The 20789-nt window shown below is 35.7% G+C and overlaps 1 protein-coding gene across 2 annotated transcripts in view; it reads right to left on the reverse strand.

Annotated features, from left to right (window-relative positions):
• The window catches only part of ADGB (androglobin), a 213220-nt gene that overhangs the window by 119247 nt on the left and 73184 nt on the right, over positions 1-20789 (reverse strand). For both annotated transcript variants that reach the window (XM_032274516.1, XM_032274517.1), the window contains exons 7-9: positions 18578-18664; positions 13030-13277; positions 8995-9123 (exon numbers count right to left, since the gene is read on the reverse strand). In XM_032274516.1, the coding sequence (XP_032130407.1) occupies positions 8995-9123; positions 13030-13277; positions 18578-18664 (464 nt within the window). The remainder of the gene's footprint in view (positions 1-8994; positions 9124-13029; positions 13278-18577; positions 18665-20789) is intronic.

Consider the following 20789-nt stretch of genomic DNA (forward strand, 5'->3'; position numbering starts at 1 on the left):
CTTATTATACCTCATGACCAAGAGTTATTATATAAATATACTCTAGTTATTAGTCAGTATAGCATAGACTGGTCCACAAATGAGCATATTCAAAAGGAATTATTTTTAAATTGAAGCATTTCTTTGCTTTCATAGATAGAATCTTTATTCTGTATTGAACTTAAAGAAAGTCCAGGAATTTCTATGTCATTTTGTCATTTCAAAAAGAAAGAAGACATAAGTAAAATAAATATTCCCATGAAGATGTAAGACATAAATAATTTAGTTTGAAATGTTGAATGCTGGTAGAATTTGCTTTTGAGCATTGATTATTTATTTGTTATGTTTTTCTTATCCCTGAAATTACTTTGTTTGACTATTTCATTCAATATTTTTTGGTCCTGCAAATATTTTGGACAAATAAATAGAAGTCCATTTATTTTTGCCTCTTCCTATTTTTAATCAAAATTTTTATTTTATATTTTTACAAACTTATGTACTGACATTTAACTATATTTGATACTAGGTTTACAAAAGAATAATATCTTTAAAGCCACAAAATATAAATTAGTTGTCAACCCAGTATATCTCTAGAATGGAGGTATGAAAATCTTCCAAACTTACAGAAGCAGACTTTCACATTTCAAAATTGAAATTTGTACATTTCTTATACACCTTGCCAACACATATAGATTGCTTTTTCCCTACATTACTCATTTATCTATGCTATATTTGTTTGATGATGTTAGTTATCATCTAATGTCCGTGTATGCTGTCTCCCCAACTAACTTTTAAGGTGTTTGTCTGCAGAGGCTGAGTTAATAATTCGATTTACTCCATGTGGAGTACAAGGTATTATGTATTGTGTGATACCTTGTATGAAATAGTATGTTTTTAAATATGACTAATGATCTTAAGTTTAAGGATGCAGCAAAATCATTATTCCATTTAAAATAAATGAATGTTAATAAATATACTTTGCATGCACTCCTATCATCAGATAAAACCATTTGAGGCACCCACATTGATCAGAATGGTCCTCAGCAGTGACCAGTAATTTACAGTCCAGTTACTATTCTCTCTGATCAATCTAATCAAAGCCTTCCAATAAGTCCTCTAATCAAAAGAAAGATTGAGAAAAGTATTCAGGCCTCAGCTGAGAATTGAAGGCTAGTTATGGAGAAGAAGTTCCTGACAGTGATGACTGCTAAATGTTAAAATGGATAAAATTTTAAAAATCAGTGTTTTATCTATCTGCAAAACTTTCTACTCAAGAAAGAGGGTGAGATCAAATGCACTTTCTACGTTCAAGATTAAGCAGCTGGCTCTCTACACCTTAGGGAAGTATGAAGCATGAGAGACGAAGGAAAGAAGAATGAGGGTTCCTCTCTGAGCCTGGCTACTGAGCAGGATTGGGCTTCTTTACAAAAGTCAGCTGAGTTTCCAGATGTTAAACATACACCCTACATAATGTTTGATCAAATATCTGGGCACCCCATGGCTCATTCAAGTTGATCCATTTCACTAACTCATTTCTAAATCTTATTTTAAAAATCACAAAGTATAAAAGTATTTTGGTCCAAATTATATCCCACATTTGTACGTTATGCATTCGAAATTTTGATGTCTTTCCTAAAGTTTTCTACAGCTTAATATTTAATATTATCACATTAAGTGCTTTGTCCTTGATCTTTAATAAGTCTTTTGAACTTTTCCTTATAATATTAAAACTAAAGTTTGTGACACAAGTATTTTGAAAAAAAGTTATCCTTTACTTGATAGCATTACATGATAAAATATATGGAAACTTGGACATTCCAGGTGGGGGTCTTAGAAAAAAATAACATTAGAAACTTGGAGTAAAGAATGTGGTCTTGAAATATTATAGAAATAATGTTGATGACAAAAAAAATTTGCTCCAAATTATAGGATAGTCACACATTTTACATGGGATTGTAATATTTAAGGTTGAAATATGAAAAATAACACCAGTGTTTAGTCAAAGGTTTAAATATTTAATAAGTGGTATAGCATGAATACAGATTAATTAGATTAGAAGCTGATTATATCTACTGGTATCACTATACTGGTGCCATTAGCTAAATATCAATCTGTAAAATCTGGATAGGAATGTGCTATTAAATAGAGATTTTCAAACTAAGTTTCATATATCTTATAAATGAGATTCAGGGGCCCAGGAACTAAGTGAATGATCATGTAAAACGCTGCAGATTAGTATGCACACTAACTGCTTTTGTCTGTTTTTATTGCTAAAACAAAATACCTGAGACTGGGTAACTTATAAAGAACAGAGTTTTATCTCCCTACAGTTCTGGAGGCTGGGAAGTCCAAGATCAAGTTGCTGGCAGCTGGTGAAGAACTATTTTGCTGAGTCATCCTTTGGCCAAATAAGCATGTCATCTTATAGCCAAACTCCCCTTTTATAACAAGCCAATGCCCAGGATACCTAACCACTCCCATGATAATGGCATTAATCCATTCACTCTGTCTTCACAGCCTAATTACCTCTCATTAGGCCCCACCTCCCAAGACAGTTGCATTGGGGATCAAAATTCTAGCACATGGACTTTTCAACCAGGTGTGCAAAGTATTTGGAAAAAAACGAGAAGGTTCACAATTTTCATAAGATTTTCAAAAAAGTTAATTATCCAAGAAAAGAAATGAATTATTTGTAGAGCGTCTAAAGGGCCTTAGATAATGTCTATTTGTTCCATTATCTCTCTGTAAATATGTTGCATGATTCTGCAATATTAGAACACTCATAATGCTTTCTGATTTTATTATATATTAATAAAAGTGCTTTTAGAATATCTTAAAGGCAAATGTTTAAATCCAGGGGTTCTATAATTTCTTTCAGTGAACTATCAATGATACAAACCATAAACTCTTTTTATCTTTCCAGCTGTAGTAACTTTGCATTGAATTAGCACAGCTGGATAATAAAGTCTATTAACTGAGGAAGAAATTTAAGAAAAAAGTATATTCTTGAATGATGAGATAAAATTTAACATCCCAGTCTCTAAAACTGCTTTAAAATATTTTGTACAGCAATTATGAGTCTTATGTGGTTTACAACTGCCATACTAATTATATGTATTTTATTGCCTAAAAGAAGCTTTTGCTACATTTGTATAATTTAAATGTTTTGTTTTACATGTGATACAGCTCTTTTTACTTTCTGTAAGCCAATTTCAGAAGACTGGTATAATATATGTAAGATTACTTAAATATCACTTCTATCATTCGTTTAATTTTATGTTAAACATTTACTGTATGAACCTATAAAAATTTCAGCCTGCAGTATTGAGTCCCAATGAGATGAACCCCAAAATACTACAAATCCATAAGAAGCATTTGTTAAAGATTATATCTGATTTTTTCAGATGTGGTATTTGTTAATTAGTTAATTTAGAATAGTTAACCTTCAGTGAATGCCTACTCTGTGCCAAGGCCTAAATATTTTATCTGAGTCAGTTCACATAAATCCTATGAAATAAATTATATTTTTAACAGCATTTTTCAGTCAAGTGAACTGAGTTATATATAGATTAAGTAACATGTCAAGTGCACAGTTAAGAAGTATGAAGTGTAAAGTAATCGATAGTCTTTCTGGTAATTATTTATTGCCTATTATTCTGTGTGGCAATATCTAAAGAGGACAATGACTAGAATGTTTCTAGCCCACTTCCTACCAGAAAATGTTTGCAGGTCTAATATTTGATGCAAAGCTGAAAAGTAAAAGACTTTTTATACCAGGTTCATAATTTCTTAGTACAAGTTTTTTACAAATACATATTAATGGGCTTCTAAACTATTTGTTTCAACAGTCCCACACGTCCATATTCTTTCTTGGGCATAATTCCCAAGGATAATTTCATTCTTTGCTTCTTTGCTTCATAGAGTCTTCTTTGAAGATAGCCGCGACAAAGAGGTTGCAGTCTTAACAGTCTTTGACACAACCAGGTGTGTTGTTGGAAGTTTTACTTGAGTGTGTTAGACCATACTTGCGTGGCTATAAATACTGGAGACTAGATAATTTATAAAGGAAAGAGGTTTAATTGGTTCACAGTTCTGCTGGGTGTACAGGAAGCATAGTGCTGGTCTCTGCTTCTGGAGAGGCCTCAGGGAGCTTTTTACTCAGGGCAGAAGGCAAAAGGGGGAGCAGGTGTCTCACAGGGTGAGAATGGTAGCAAGTAAGAGAGTAGGGCAAGATGCTGCACAGTTTTAAATGGCCAGATCTTGCGAGAACACACTGTCACGAAGACAGCACCAAGCCATGACCCAAACAACCCCCACCAGGCTCCACCTCCAGCACTGGGGGTTACAATTCAACATGAGATTTGGGCAAGACAAATATCTAAAATATATCATGGATCTTTGTTGTTAAATACTTAGGTGTGGCCATGGAGCTGCATTGTCTTCACTAGAATGAGACAAGAAGTGATGTAAGGTACAGCTGGTTTTTACTTCAAACACCTTGCACCTGCAATCCTCCAAGTTCTTCTACTTGTCACTGGTGTAGAACTTTAGAATCCACATGTTAGAGTAGAGGAGGCATAAAATGGAAGGAGCATGGGTTCTTAAATACCAGCCTTCTATCCAAGTAATTGTGGTCAAGAAGTAGCCTTCTTTCTCAATTTTGTATGTTCTGTGATCTTAGAAATTTCTCTGTTTTTTCCCATTCATTTTGGAAAAACAGACAATTCTTCCCTGAACTCATTTCTTATTTGAAATATCTTGCTAACAGTAGATATTACAAACAAACACTGCCTAGAATAGTAGACATTCAACCACTTATTTTAGAGACCGAGGCTCACTGAGTACATGGCTCACTTCTAAGCTGTCACAGGTTCCAGTTTTACCAAATATTTTGCTGTGATGTGAGGTAGAACTGCAGGTTTCCTCAAGCTTGAGATACTATTTCTTCACTGCCTTGTCCTCTACTATTAAGGAAACACCATATATTTTCACCTTGTCATTAGTATTCTAATTTATCATGAGATAATTCTAGCTACCATAATGAACACACTAAAAATATCGCTTAAACATGATATAGTTTCTTTTTGTCCATATAAAGTATAAAATGAACCTTCTTGACCAGCAGGCAGCTCTCCAGGTAGTGATTCACAGGCTGCTGCTCTGTCCTTCCTTGTGGCTCTGCCGTCTTTAACGCTGTGCTCTCAACAGCACTGAGCTACCAAAAGGGGAATTGCAGTTGAGAGCATGGTATGGGTCAGTCTACAGCTGGTATGTATCACTTTGCTTCATGTTCTATGGGCTAGAAATTAGACACAAGGCCACATCTCACTTGAGAGGCTGGGAAAATGTAGCATAACTGTGTTCCTAGGAAGAGGAGGAAATTGTGAAAAGCTAGCAGTTGTTCTCACAGTCAGAAAATATCCAACTTACTATTCCACTGAGTCATATTTTGTTATTGATTTTTGCCTTTTTGAAACAGTTTTTTAATGTTACTATGATACTGAACTCTATACTACATTCCTATACAGATTCTAAGTTATCCTGTAGTTAACAAGTTACTTGCAAAGCTCAGATCTCTAATATTTCTGATAATCATTTTTTCTCAAATATTGAAAGGATCTAATTTATTCATTCTTCTAGAACTTGGATATTTGTAATTAATTTCATAATTTGCACCCAAGTTTTTTTTAATTACATTTTAAATTATTTAGAGAATAAAAGTTTTCAATACGTTTTAAAGTTTAAAATACTAGTATTCATAGATATTGAGAGGAGCGAGAACATCATTGTTGCGGGAAGTCAGGAGTAAGACTGTGTGGGCTCATAAACCCATTTTACAGTTTATCATTTGGTGTTCCTTCAAGAGAGCAGAATCAGTGCCAAAGAAGTTCCTCTTTATGCCAGGAAAAAGGTCTTAACAGGACTTTCTCAGTCAAATTATAGAATTGTGAATGATCAGCGACTACAACGTGTCCCCTGAGATTTTGTTTTATGAGTGGAGTTTATATTGCAGATACTATGTTCCTCTTCAACAGTTCATGAGAGATGGGAGTGGATACATATGGCTGTATCTGTAAACATGTTTGTGCATATACATGACATGGAGATCCTGGATATTTCAACTAAATGCAATTACCAGATAATAATTTGGATTGAAACTCTTGGCAAGTATTGAACACATATGTGAGAAGAAGAGTGACGTGGGTATCTGGCGATGAGGGAAGCGGAATGTGGTAAGGACTGGTCGTTGTTCACCAAATGGTTTCTCTTTCTCCTGAAATGATCAGTCTTTACCACATTCCATATTCCATATATTCCAAATCCCTTAAAGTTAGGTGTGGTCATTGGACTGAAATGTCTTCAATAGGATGAGACCAGAAATGATGTACAATACAGCTTGTTTTCACTTCAGATGCCTTGCACCTGCAATCCTCCAAGCTTTTTCTTCCCACTGGTATAGAACTTTAGAATGCTAGAGAAATAAGAGGCAGAAAATGGAAGGAGCATGGGTCTCTTCAACACCAATCAGAAAATAACTTCCTGCCAGTGATTAACACTAATCTTTTTATTTTAATTGAGAAATAAATATATATGACATTTGAACCATTTGTTAGGCATGTCAGCTTGTGTACCTAAATGAATATACTTATTTTGAAATTAACAAAATGAAATCTTAAATATCAAGTCATTATTAGGGTATACGTTGATATCTTTAGATGACATAAAAATATATATCAATTTACATGTCTTCTGCCATTATAAAACTATATCTTCTTTATGGCATTTAAAACTATGAGTGCCATTTTATTTTAATGACTGTTGTGATAAATATGCCACTTTGAAAACATTAATAAAACAGGGGGTCTTTATATTAAAATTTCCAGTGAGTTAGCAGAATTAACTACAATACATACTTCTAATAACAAATCAAACATAAACAATACAGGCCAAGCGTGATGGCATATGCCTATACTCCCCGCACTTTGGGAGGTCAAGGTGAACAGATCACTTAGGGTCAGGAATTTGAGATCAGCCTGGCCAACATGGTGAAGCTCCACCTCTACTAAAAATACAAGAATTAGCCAGGTATGGTGGCACATGCCTGTAGTCCCAGCTACTTGGGAGGCTGAGGCACAAGAATAGCTTGAAGCTGGGAGGTGGAGATTGCAGTGAGCTATTATGTCACTGCACTCCAGCCTGGACGACACAGCAAGGCTCTTTGTCAAAAAGAAAACAAAACATAAACAATATAAATGTCATGTTATTTTTTCCACATAAGTTTGATTGTAACTTAATTACCTCTTGAACGCTCACTGTCCATCCGTTATCTCCTTAACAAGTGAAACCAAAGCAGATGATTGAAGGAAATGAATTATAACAACACCATCAGAAATACATTTCAATTTAACTCTGTGGGAGAAGGCAGCTCACCCTCTTATTTATACCAGATAAAGTACTCCTATAGAATTCATTCTAACACGGTATCTTTAGCACATTTAAAAATTAACAAAGGCTTTTGCAATAAGTAGGTAAAATGTAGCTCTACGAACAAGTGCTAAGCACTTTACCTGGATTCAACACTTAATTCTCACAAGGATCCTCACCGACACAATGAAGCTGATTTACAGAGATCTGAGTTAAAAGAGGCTCTATCACATGCCTGATACTCATACACTCATTGTTGGAGCGGCTATTGAACTCAAGCAGTTTGACTCCACAGTCCAAACTGAACCACATTCTCTGTATTGGAATGACCTTAACTATAAGCTCAGCAGGAGAAGGTAGGCATCATTACTTTTATTTTCACAAAGAAAGAGCTCAAAGTTTTAGCCATTTTCACAAAGATGAAGAACCATCAGTAAAACTGCTAATGTCATGTTTCTCACTATCAAAAAAGATTGCTTAAGGCATCAATATAAGAAAATGATTTTTAATGTATAATTAAAAATACAATAGTGACCTTTTTTATCCACATCGCCAGACATTTCAGTAAAAATAAAAAGCCATAATTATTCAAATGTCCTAATATAAATCATCATAATATATTAAGAAAAAAGATAAAAATTTATTAATAAAGCTCAGTGCTGGATGTAAAATCACATATTTTTGACTAGTTAATAAAGGATGAGCTGAAAATGATAACCTGCACTCTGGAAGCATCAAGATAGATGAGCCAGAGCTGAGACTGTAAAGCCTCAAAAGAGATATTCTAGTCTTCCTCCTGAATAGGTTGAAGTGTCATTTTTTTTACAGCATGTTTTCTTTCAACCTGACACAATTTGCTTAAAGGCTACTAAGACTGTTTTAGCTGATACAGAGGACAAAAGTCCAGTGGCCCAGGGGTCTTTAGAGATAATTTGTAAGTCCAAACTGGAAAGATATTAATTAAAATGAAAGCTATCCAATGCGATTTTAACTGATAGACAGAGAAACCCGAGCATTTTCACAAAAATACTTGACCTTCATACAATGAGGCTATTATAAATAGATCTTGTACATCCACCAAGTCACAATGCGATACCCAAAAAAGTGTGCTTGTCAGTATCATGATATAAGCACTGACTTTTAGAGTCTCCAGCCTCAGTTATTTTCTAAAACACAGTAAAAAATCTGGAGGCCCACTGTGAGCAAGGAGCCAGATGTAGACTTTTTGTTCCATTTGGTGGCTGGCATCTACCACTCAAGCAAGTAACTTTGAATTTACTTAATTTGGATGATAAATTTAATCTGAATATTTTTTAGACAAACACCTGAAAGTGACCAGCAGAAGCATCTCCCATATGTGGACACTTCTCCTGTGACAACTGCACCATAACTTGGACAAGCAGACTTCTGTCTCACTGGTAGGACTTCGGCCCCACACGCCCATCCATCTGAGAACCCAGCATTTACGGCAACCTTGAATAAGTTTGTTTAGTTATTTCAAAAGAGAAAATGTATTTCTATGTTCCAACGTTTCCCAGCATTTTAAGAAACAACTAAAATAGGTACTATTCTAAGAAATTAGGAGCTTACAATCTGATAGGGACTGCACAGAGTACTGCACATCTGATGAAGGTCTTGAACCATGAAGTGAGAATTTGAATTTTTCTCGTTCTCCTTCTTTACTTCTCTTCTTTCCAGCATCTTTTACATCTGCTTTCTCTAACATACGAAAAATAAAACAATAAATATTTTAACTAGAAAACCTCAAATTATATTTCTTATTCAGTCATTGTCTTAAAGAAAAAAAGGCCAAATTAATAGTATTAGTTAAATGTAAAATGATAGCCATAATTTCTCAAAAATGCAATCCCCTCTAATTAGAAACACCATGATAAAGCCAAGAAGAACTTTGAAAATTGAGATATATTATGAAATAAATGCAGCATTTCTTATTATCTACTGCAAGTAATATTGTTTCATGAAGATAATTACTTGAATATATTTTATTTATATAAGATTATGGTATCAAGGTAATTTTCTCATTTTAAAAACAAAAACAAAACACAGCAAAACATGTACTGAAAGTTAAGTCCTAAATGGAGAGCCCTCTAAGATTTTCCTTATTTGTGTCCTCCACTTAGAGGAAACACAGTTTTCTGACTCCAAAATATTTTCCTGTAGCATCCAGACTGCGACAAAAGTTCCAAACTAGCCTCTTATTGCCTACATGTCTTGGGTACTAAAACTCTTGTATCCAGAACTATTCCCACCATTTGAATTCTCATTCATATACTCAATCTGTAAAATATGTTTTTCTTCAAATTAAAATACTTTTCCTGAAGATTTTTTAAAAATTTCTAACAAATCTCTCTCAATTCTGAGACAGAAATAGATTTCTGCCATTTCATTCTCTGCATCAACTGCAATGTTTGTAATCATCATTGGTCAGGTTGCTCATTTTTATAATTTTCATAAATAAAAACTGTGACATCTACTTATAATGTTTCTGAGCCTCCAAAGTAGATATGTTTCATTTCTTAGCTTATTATTATTACTTTTTGACAGGGTTTCATTTTTTCACCCAGGCTTGAGTGCAGTGGCGAGGGCTCAGATCACTGCAGCCTTGACCTCCCAGGCTCAAGCGATTCTCCCACCTCAGCTTCCTGAGTAGCTGGGACTACAGGTGCACACCACCACATCCTTCTAATTTTTTTTACTTTTTTTTTTCTTTTTTATAGAGACAGGGTTTCACCACGTTGTCCAGGCTGGTCTTGAACTCCTGGGCTCAAGTGATCTGCCAGCATCAGCCTCTCAAAGTGCTAGGAATACAGACATGAGCAACTCTGCCCAGCCCATATCGTAGCTTTTTCAGTAGACTTAACACTAAATGAGATATAAACATATAACTAATTTATCTTAACTGTATATCTTAACTATATATAACTTAAAAATATATCTTAACTATAACTTTAATCATAGGATGAAACATTTAACCAAGAAATTTAGGTTTTAAAAAAGTTTACCATCAGAATTTTATTTTGTGCATTTTCTATATATATAAAACCTTAATTCAATAAAACTAATTTTAGGTAGCAATACTTGAATGCATGTACAATTTTCAAATGGGACTTTAAAAGCTTTTAAACTTCTATTCAGCATTTTTGACTTAAAAATAATATATAATACAAATTATAAATAGAAAAAATCAAACTGTTTCACATAGAAATTTGGATAGTATACAACAGTCCTCACCAAAATGTGTTTTTGCCAATACCCTAAATAAGATTGCTCCTCTGTCATTTCATCCTACCCATCTGGCAAAACCCCACTCTGAATAAACTTGGCAGCTGAGGCCCACTGGAGATAATCCTCCTCTAGTTCTGCAAACCTTGCCATATCTATTTTAAATCTCTGTGAGAATCTACATCTTCCACCTCCACCTCACTTTCATCTCATAGCTAGGCTGTGTATAAACAAAAAGTAGAAGTCTTTGGTTGGAAGTCCTCATCTTCTCCTAGCAAACCCGTATACCTACCTATACCTGTATCCTCCCCCATGACCTGTGCCCACCTATGAGAATGGAGGAGCCATTGCTCTCCCCGGGTTGGCCCAGTACCCTTCCAGCTGGGGTGTAGAGCTTGCTCCTTCTTCTCAGAAAACTTACACTATTGCAGTCATCTCAGCGGGATTTTCCCAGTCATCACTTTAAAAAACTCAATTCTCCTTCACTAGATTCACAAAGATATATCCTGTCTGCATCCCACATTCTTCCCTATCAGCTTTCACTTTGCAGCTTTCTGTTCTTCAAGACAAAGCTCAGGGTTGTTCATACATTATTTTACTTCCTGCTTCCTTCTTACCCCCTCCAATGTATCTTCCACTCCAATCACTCGCAAGTGCACAGTGACCTCCATATCACAAAACACAATTGAGAAATTTAAATTTTCATCGTAGTTCATCTTCCCACAGTATTTAATACAATCTTGGGTTCTTGGAACACTTTTTCCTTTGACCCTGATGTCAAAATGCTCTGCTGATATTGTCCCTGCTCCTCTGGCTGGTCCTTAGTCTTCATTCAGCAGCTCGTCATTTTGTACCAACCTCTTCTTAGACGTTCCGCTTCTTCAAGACTCAGTCTCAGCCTCCCTCATCTGCTCACTCTATACTGTCTCTTTGGCAAATACCATTCCTGATTTAATTTTGCATGCATTTGTTAATGACTCCCAAGCATGCATCACCAGCCTAGGAGCCTTGACATGAAAAATCGACTTGGTTGTCTTAAAGGCACCTCAAATTCAAAATAATCAAAATCATTTTGTGATCTATAAAAATGGTACCACCATCTACCTTGCTTTGCAACTGAGAATTCTACAAACCATCTTTGTCGTGTCCTGCCACTTTTTACGTTTTAAATAGGAGAAAGATGTGTTTAATGGAAATTGAGAGCTGTATCTTCTTTTTTTTTTTTGAGACGGAGTTTCGCTCTTGTTACCCAGGCTGGAGTGCAATGGTGCGATCTCGGCTCACTGCAGCCTCTGCCTCCTGGGTTCAGGCAATTCTCCTGCCTCAGCCTCCTGAGTAGCTGGGATTACAGGCATGCACCACCATGCCCAGCTAATTTTTTGTGTTTTTAGTAGAGACGGGGTTTCACCGTGTTGACCAGGATGGTCTTGATCTCTTGACCTCGTGATCCACCCGCCTCGGCCTCCCAAAGTGCTAGGATTACAGGCGTGAGCCACCGCGCCCGGCCAAGAGCTGTATCTTCTTAAATCAATACTAGATTAATTTAATAGCATCAAAGTAGAGGCTTGTTTTGGATTTCAAAGAAAGCAAACTGTGGAACAATAATTTGTGTACAGTCAACACCGTTATAAGTCCTAAAGTCCTAGAAAAGAAAGATCTTAATTACATGGCTGTTGTCACAAAAACTTAAGAAAGGATAATGACAACAAAGTCGCATTTCTTAGGGAAGGAGGTTCCTCAGAGGCCCTGAGAAACCTCTTTATAAGTTCAGCTCCATCGTAAGACTAACAAGGCACATTTCTTGCCAGTCATGCCCCACAGTCATTACATGTTTATAGCTAAAGATACAGCCTAAAGATACCTGCAAATACATGCTCCTACAACAGCAGAATGTCCAGATGTCCCAATACCCATAGCAACATGTCCATCTGATGCCCATAATAATGTACACTTTCAAGATAATTATAGTATGCTTTGATGTACTTAATGCACTAAAATTCCAAGGACAACTTCTTTAAATCAACAAAATACTAAATTTTGTCACACTGTCAGGACACCCGCACATAGACATAGCTTAGCTTAGGTTGGCTTTTACATAGATAAGACTCCTATATAAGAAAAAATGGAAACAAAAACAGCAGATTCCTTTGCTTGCTGAGGACACCCTACTCTAACTGAGGAGCTTTCAATAAACTATCTCTTCTTACTGCACTCTGTGGCGTGACTTGCGTTGAATTCCTTACTGTGTGAGATCCAAGAACCCTCCCTTGGGGTCTGGATCAAGACCACTTTTTTTTCGAGCAACACATTAGATCAAATATGGTGGTAAGACATTGACATGCAATGTCATATTGAATCACATTTTGATACAAAATATCTTACCCTTTTGAACTTTGTCAATTTTCTCAGGAGCCTTTAGTGCTGTCAAAGAACTTTCAAGTTTGAATTCCTTCACGTCTTTTACCTCCTTTCCATCCTTTCCTTCTTTTCCCTCCTTCGCTTCTTTCCCTGGTTCTTTTAATTTCGAATCTAACACTGCTATTTTGCTTTCAGAGCTGGCCTCATCTGACAGCTTAAACTCAGGCAGTATTTCTTTCAGGAGCTCCCAAACTTTGTCCGTGTATTTGGGGCTAAGAGAAAAGACATCAACATTAATTTCCAAATCATGGCTTTTATTTTTTTCTTTGAACTTCGCAAGAAATTACCGACAGAAAATTTAACTTGCTATACTTGCTATTTCATAACTGATTTCAATTGTTACCCAAATTTTTAGTTAAAAAAAAACATCATTATATATTGTACATTCAATAAACTTTTATTGAGTGGCGACTGTGTGCTGGGCTTTGCTGATACAAAGAGACCAAAACCATAGTGTTATCTCAGGGATCACTCACCCTAGCAGGGAAGCTAAGCATGTTAACAACCATGACAGGGAAAGAGCATACACTTGAGCATCTATTAAGTGGCAGACACTTGCATGCATGATCACTTATGCAGAAGGTCCTTATCTTACTAGGCCTCTCTGTGGAATGTGACAGTGTTGTTTCTTGCTCCTCTTGTAACCCTGAGGTTTCCATAACCTCCTTCTTTCCTGGTTTTCCTTCTGTTGTAGAAATTACTTGCAGACTCCTTTGAAGACTCCCTTTCTTTCTCCCTTTCTTTTCCCACAGCTCTCCTCTTGGTGTTCTTGTCATTTTACATGGCATTTCCTCATATTTTGGGTTTATCCATAAATGTGTGCCATCTCTAAATCATTAGCTCCAGCTCAAACCTCTCTTCTGACATCCAGACTCACACAGACAACCACCTAATAGATATCTGTCCCAAACAAATAATTTAAAAAAGTAAATAAACAAAAATGTCCTGCCTCACCTTAGTACTCAAAGAGGAAAACTGAGAATGTCTAAGACTCTGTCTTTAAAATTCGCTTCAAATAAAACATGATGTCACTTGGATCCTAACTTTTCTCAGTGCATTGGATCACCTTTCCTCCATTCTCATCACAACTTCCTCAGCAGAAGCCCTCAGAAGACCCTTCGAGAATACTGTACAAGCCAGTCTCACTGCTTCACTCCTGCCATTTGCTCTCCTAAGGTTCTAAGCATTCTCTCAAAATCATGAGTCTGATAAAGTCATCCTCCTGTCTACAATCCCTTAATGACATCTGATCATTTTAAGGAAGTTGTAAAAATGTCTTAGCAAAGCATAAAAGGCATCTCTGTCTATCCGGCTCCCATTTTCCTTTCCATGACCACACAATATTCCTCCTCTAGAATTCCATAGCACATAATTCAGCCATGCAGATCCATGTGTTTTCTGGGACTGCACTCTGCTTTCTTCTATTTCCTTGATATTTTTTATTCTCTGAGTTAGATTCCCTGCCTCAATCAGCTTCATTCATTTCAACTAATCCTTTGAGATCAATTCAAGTATTACCTTCTGCAGGAATTAAGCTATAGGTTTCTGTTCCGAGTTCCCAAAGAGTCTCTCACACTCTTCTAGTATTCTAGTGTAACTTTTAATTTTTTAAAAAATCCTCATTTTACACAATTCCTTGAGCACATACTATATCCCAGTCATTCCATATCATTGTTATAAACACAAAGGCACAACATTGAGCAATACAAAAGGGGGTATCTGTTCTTATGGACAATTTTACATCCAGTGGATGGATACAACAGAGAGAGAAAGAGAGAGGAGAGGGGGGGGGGGGCATAGCAGCAGTGATAACTTCCATGATGAAAATGAAACAAGGGAAGCTGAGATGGGCGTAACTTGGGGAAGGAATAACTTAGATTGGATGCTCAACTTGGCCTAAGGAGTTGATGTTTAAGCTTTGTGAGACCTAAATGTTGTGACATACCCAGCCAAGTGAATAATATGATGGAAGATCATTCCAGGCAGAACAAAAATAAAAGCAGCCCATGTAAGGACTGTAAGGCACAGTGAGTTTCAAATATTTCAGAAACAGAAAGAATACTTGGGTGACCAGTAAATGGTTGCCAAGACCTTGATGTGGTGTGTGAATCAGACAGTGCAGATCTCTGAGGACCGTGGTCAAGAATGTAAAACTTTATTCAAGTGTAATGGTTAATCATTGAAAGGTTTTAAGCAAGGAGAACTATATAATCTGATTTATACTTTAGAAAATTATTCTGATTACCAACTTAACTAGAGGAGGGTAAAACTGACCCAAGGAGACAAGTTATAAGTCTATTACATGTGAGCAGTGTTTGAAAGTTGAACTAGGATGATAATAATGGAGATGTAGAGAAACAAGTAGGTTCAGAATAAGTAGATAACATACTGTTGACAGACCTCAGTGAGAGATTATATGTGCGAGGTAAGGAAAAAAAGCAATGAAGGATGACATCTAGTTTTTTCTTTAGCTTGAGTAGATAGATGGATAGTAGTGAAATTCACTGAGGTGATGCATTCACATTCTAGGAAAGGTGCAGTTTAAGAAGTTAAGAATCAAGAGTGCCTTTCTGGAGACTCTGAGTTTAAGATACACTTTTGACCTGCATAGCTATGTAACTTAGGCAGTTGTACATAAATACAGTCTAGAGTTCAGGTAATGGTGACCAGGTATAATCTTGAAAGTCATTGTCAGTTTGTTATTTAAAGTTATGAGACAGGAGCCCTGCTACATACCAGCACTTAGTGGCTGTACAGTGGTTGAAGAATGATCCAAGAAGGCTGAGAAAGAGCACAAAATAAGATATGAGAAAAACCCAGAGAGTGTGTTTCTGTGGAAACCAGGTGAAGCAAGTATTATAAAAGGAAATAACTGTTTAAGAGGGTCAAATACTGGGATGCCAGTAAATGAGGCAAGAGACCTGATCACTGGATTTGACAATGTTAAGGTCTTTGTTGACCTTCAGAAGAGGCATTTTACTGGTGTGGTGGAGAGGGAAGGTCAAAGAGTCAGATGAGAAGAAATGGGTAGTTAAGGAGATGAAGACAAAGTGTACAAACCACTCATTTATTAAGATTTTTTTCTGACAAAAATAAGAAAAATGAACTGGTGGTTGAAAATAATAATTGGTTTCCCCGTGCATCTCTGATCTGCTTGACTGCCTGAACTGCCTCCTATTCATCATTGGATCCCCAGTACCCAACAGAGTGACCTTTAGCACATTTTATTTTATTTTTCATTCGATCCCACAACAGTTCTGCAACATAGGTAATACAGTCTCAACAGACGTTTAAGAGATTGTAAGTTGTATGCCATCACACAACCAGCAAATATTTGAGTTGGGATTCGAACAGATCTTTCTGAATCCTAAGTTGTATTTTTCATCTTGCTACACCATAAAAAATACCTATTCAAACACCACAGAACAAGACCATATAACTTCCCGGACCACAGGCTTAAAGATAGGGTGGCAGAATGCTATGTTCACAGATGGAGCATGCATCAGAGACATGTGCCAACAAAAGAGTCCTTTGAAGTGGCTGGGTTTCTAATTCCCACTCAGACATACCATTGACTCTGCTTCCATTATTAGATGGAAAATTAGAAGAGATTCTTTTTTGATTTTCTAAGGTAAAATTTTATGAACTTTCTAGTTGTGAATTATTCTGATCTCTTGTTTCTTTACCATCCTCTGGCAGACTTCTGATGATTTCATGTCTCTGGTATCTCTACTGACTACTGCACAGAGAAAATTGCACAGGAAAAACTGAAAGCATTCTATCAACACTAAGTATAAAAATTTAGAGAATTCCATCCTTTTAAAATCTCATTCTCTCTGAATTTTTGAATTTCATTCTCTCTCTACATCCACATTATGTCAGAAAGTCATTGAGATATCAGGAAAAGGTTCTCCAAAAGAAGATATAAGAGAGTGCTATCTTGGCCTTTCCTAAGGAAAAAACAAGATCAGCTCCTACTCTCCAGTTATTTTCCCTGAAAATACTTTCATTTGAACAAAACAACACCTAGTTTATCCTGTAAAAATATGGGTAAGATGGCAGAATCCAAGTTACTAGGGTCTCTCTTCAAGCTCCTTTAATCTCTAGTGACCCTGCGGTATTGCAGCTGCCTATCACCAAAGATGGGAGATGGTCCAGGTTGATAACTGTACTATGGGTTTAATCATCTTGTAAAAGTCAGTATCTAAATTAATTGTATATTCAGTTCTATTGTTATAATTCTTTTCTATGCATCTTATCTTGATTTGTTTCCAACTGTCAATGGTAAAATGAGAAAATAGTGTGTTTGTATTTCTTATTTATTAAATAAAGTGATTGTGAAATTATAAGTTAGCACTAAATTGAAAGATGTCTCTTTCTATTCTTTACCTAATAGCTGTTTTTGGACATAAAGAAGCAATTTCTATATATCTAGAATCATAAAGAAAGACTGTGGGCTTTGGACCAGCAAGACTTACATATTTCTGGTTTTGGGGAATTCAACCTCTCTGAGCTTTAGTTCCCTCATTTGAAATGATATAGGCCTAGCTGATGGGGTCATATGGATGATTAAATGAGGCTATCCTTTCAGGACTGTGATTTTTAAATGAGAAGCAATATACTAAAATATCTGATGCATAGTAGCTGTCTTCTTATGATTATTTCCATATATGTGCAGCCAATTAAAAGTTGTTTTTATGGTTCCATATTGAAATAGTGTGGTAGGTTTATATACGTAAAGGGAAGTTTGCAAATGTTTTACCATAATACATAATTACCATTGTTTTCATATTTGGACATCAGATATTTACAGATTAAATTCATAGTATATATATAAGTGAGGGAGACCAGCACATGCCACCCCAAAATATGAAGGATTGCTGAGCTACAGGCAATTATGAGGAAGCAGATACACAGAAACTCTCCGCTTTCCCTCTATGTGCCTAAAAGCAAGGCATAGATTTACAAAAACCAAGAGGTTTCCTCCCCCTCACTCCCTTGTACCAGAGAGAACAGATGTTAACGTCTAAAGACAGCTTTGGACTCTTACTGGCCTGAAATGGTATCAGAGGAATGTACATGAACAAGCTTTCTTAACTAGCCTTTATCTATCATTTATTTGCCTTCTTACAAGTTGCCACCTGTAGAGGCTCAAAGTCATTTTCTTTTGTCTTGTCACTTCTTTAAAAATGGACTGTTCTTGGTTGTAGATTTCCTAGGGAAATCTACATGGTAACAGACTTCTGTATGTTTTGCTCTTGTTAATGTGTCTTGTGTTACAGGAGTCAGTTCCAACAAAGAACCTATGGGGGTCATTCTTCTCCTTCATAAGGAAACAGAATTTACACTGAAATTCCTAAGGAACTTTATATAATACTACAAAACGATATTTTCCCCCAAATTTTGTAAAACATGGCCTTCCTTGAAATTTTCTTAAAGACTAAGAATATTTTAAAGAAATCTTGGGATGAAAGAAAAAAACAGACATGAGCATTTTAATAGTCAAACGTACTGAAGAGAAATGACTTCTGGTAACCACCCCGTGAGCGCATGAATAACTGTGAACTCCCCAAGTTCTCTCCTGTCTGCTATATGGATGCTAAAAAAGAAAATGCATAATGTTATAGGTAGCACAATTTGAAAACACATAAAGATATATAAACAGTAGAAATCATGAATAAACAGCAACATATCCTGATTACTCATTACAGACTATATTAAAAAAACATTATCACAGAAGCCAAATGATTTGTTAAAAGACTAAAATAGGATTTATAATATAATAAATTTTATATGTATTTGTAAGGTATGTTTATATGCTTTATTTTTAAGATCTAAAGTAATCTTAATGCTATATACATAAAATACATTCACATTATACATTATAAATATATAAGTAGTATATAATCCATTTTTATATACTTCCTTTAAAAATAGAATATGGTCTCTTTATTCTGATTTCAGTAAAATTATTCTAAGATGTCTTTTAAGCTGTGTATTAGATCAGTTTCATCTATGGCAAGTCAAGATGGGCATCAGAAATCCTTAGATAACTATAGAGAAACCAGAAACATCTGTTCTATCCTGTATAGAAGAGTGGATCTGACAGCACAGCATAAAGTAAAACAAGGATGTGATTAACCAAATATCACTCTTCTCATTTAGACCTCTTAGTTTTTTCCATGTGGTTATTAATCTATTTGCATCTACACGCAAAAATGCCGTATCTCTCTCACGGCTTCTGCTGACCACATGTCAATGGTGGTGTTAATGGCATTACTGACATATGTGTGCTTTTCTTCAGAAAGAAATCTTACTATCTTAGTAACATATGCCATTTTTTAAAATGTGCATTGCTTTGTTGTTCATGGATTACAAATTTCTATATGTCCACCTATTTCAAAGATAAATATCTATTGAGATAGATCCCAGACTAGTCTAAATTCCTCATTGAATAAATGTATGAAGGGAAGTTGTAAATCAAATAGAAATAATGCTCTTTTCTTTGTATACCTCACATTGTCATCGAAATTACTATGTGTTAATTTTGAAAATGTAGTAAGCTAAATCTCATATAAAAACAATCACTATGTACTGTAAAAATCAAAGAAAAAATGATAAAAAATATAAATTGTACCATGTAGAGCAACTTTCCACTAGAAATTCCAAGACATGTATTATACTTAGTTTCTTGCTTTATTTACTAACTGGATTTTAAAAAGAATAATAACAACCCTATTACTTATGTTGCTATAAAGTTCTACTGAACTTTAGCTTTAAGAAAGATAAAATGCCACTCCAATTATCCAGGTCACGTGCTCAATGCCTCACTGCTCTAGCAGGTCTGATTCTCAGAACTTCAAGTTACATCTGAAAACTAGAAACATTCAGAACGCTCTTTTTTCCAAATAAACAAACATGCCACCGGTATGAATACTTAGTGCTATTCAGCTACCTTAAAAGCTCTGGGCTGAGTTTTTATTAAAAATCATTGCAATCAAGTGCTAAAGGCTGGGTGAAACTAATTCCCAAAGGAAAACTGCAGGCTGGTAAGAAAAAAAACAGAAATGAAGAGGATGGCAGTAGGAGTTGTTGTTTTTGTTTCATAGCTTTGGGAGAGAAAAAGCTGTGCCTAAAGAAAATCCACACAATGCAGACCTAGCTTCTGACTGACATTGCAATGTGTATAGAAGGGGAGGGGGCTGAGCTGTGAGCAAATGTCTAACATGTACTGTTAAAGCATGTGGGTGTGTTCGATTAAGTATCTAGAATCTTTGACAAACTGCAGGAGGTGGAAGCATATACAATCCCAGCCTGTGCAATGTATGTGAAAATTCTCCCAGTGAGCAATGAGGCAAAATTGCCATGCATTTCCAACTGAAGCATCAGAGCTGTTTTGCATTGTTAGGGCCAGGATGGTATGACTCCTTTTCTCTGGAAGTGGAAGCTGAGAGAATAGAACATAGCAGACAGGCTTTATGTATGTTGGTGCACAATTCAGGCAGGAATGTAAGACAGAAGCCAATTTTTCAAGAATATTGTGGAAAATATGAGTAGTTTTCATCATACATGTATCAAAAGTGATCAATGTTACCAAAATGATGAAGTACACATTTACTTCTTTCAGAAAAGTTCAGGTTTTTCAAGATTAGTAAATTATTGCTGCATATACAGATCCTAAAACTTTAATTAGATTTCAGGATATAATATTCAGTATTTAGGGG

The sequence above is a fragment of the Sapajus apella genome, unplaced genomic scaffold, assembly GCF_009761245.1.
Source record: "Sapajus apella isolate SASKATOON/1434 unplaced genomic scaffold, GSC_monkey_1.0 scaffold6, whole genome shotgun sequence".
Taxonomy (NCBI): domain Eukaryota; kingdom Metazoa; phylum Chordata; class Mammalia; order Primates; family Cebidae; genus Sapajus; species Sapajus apella.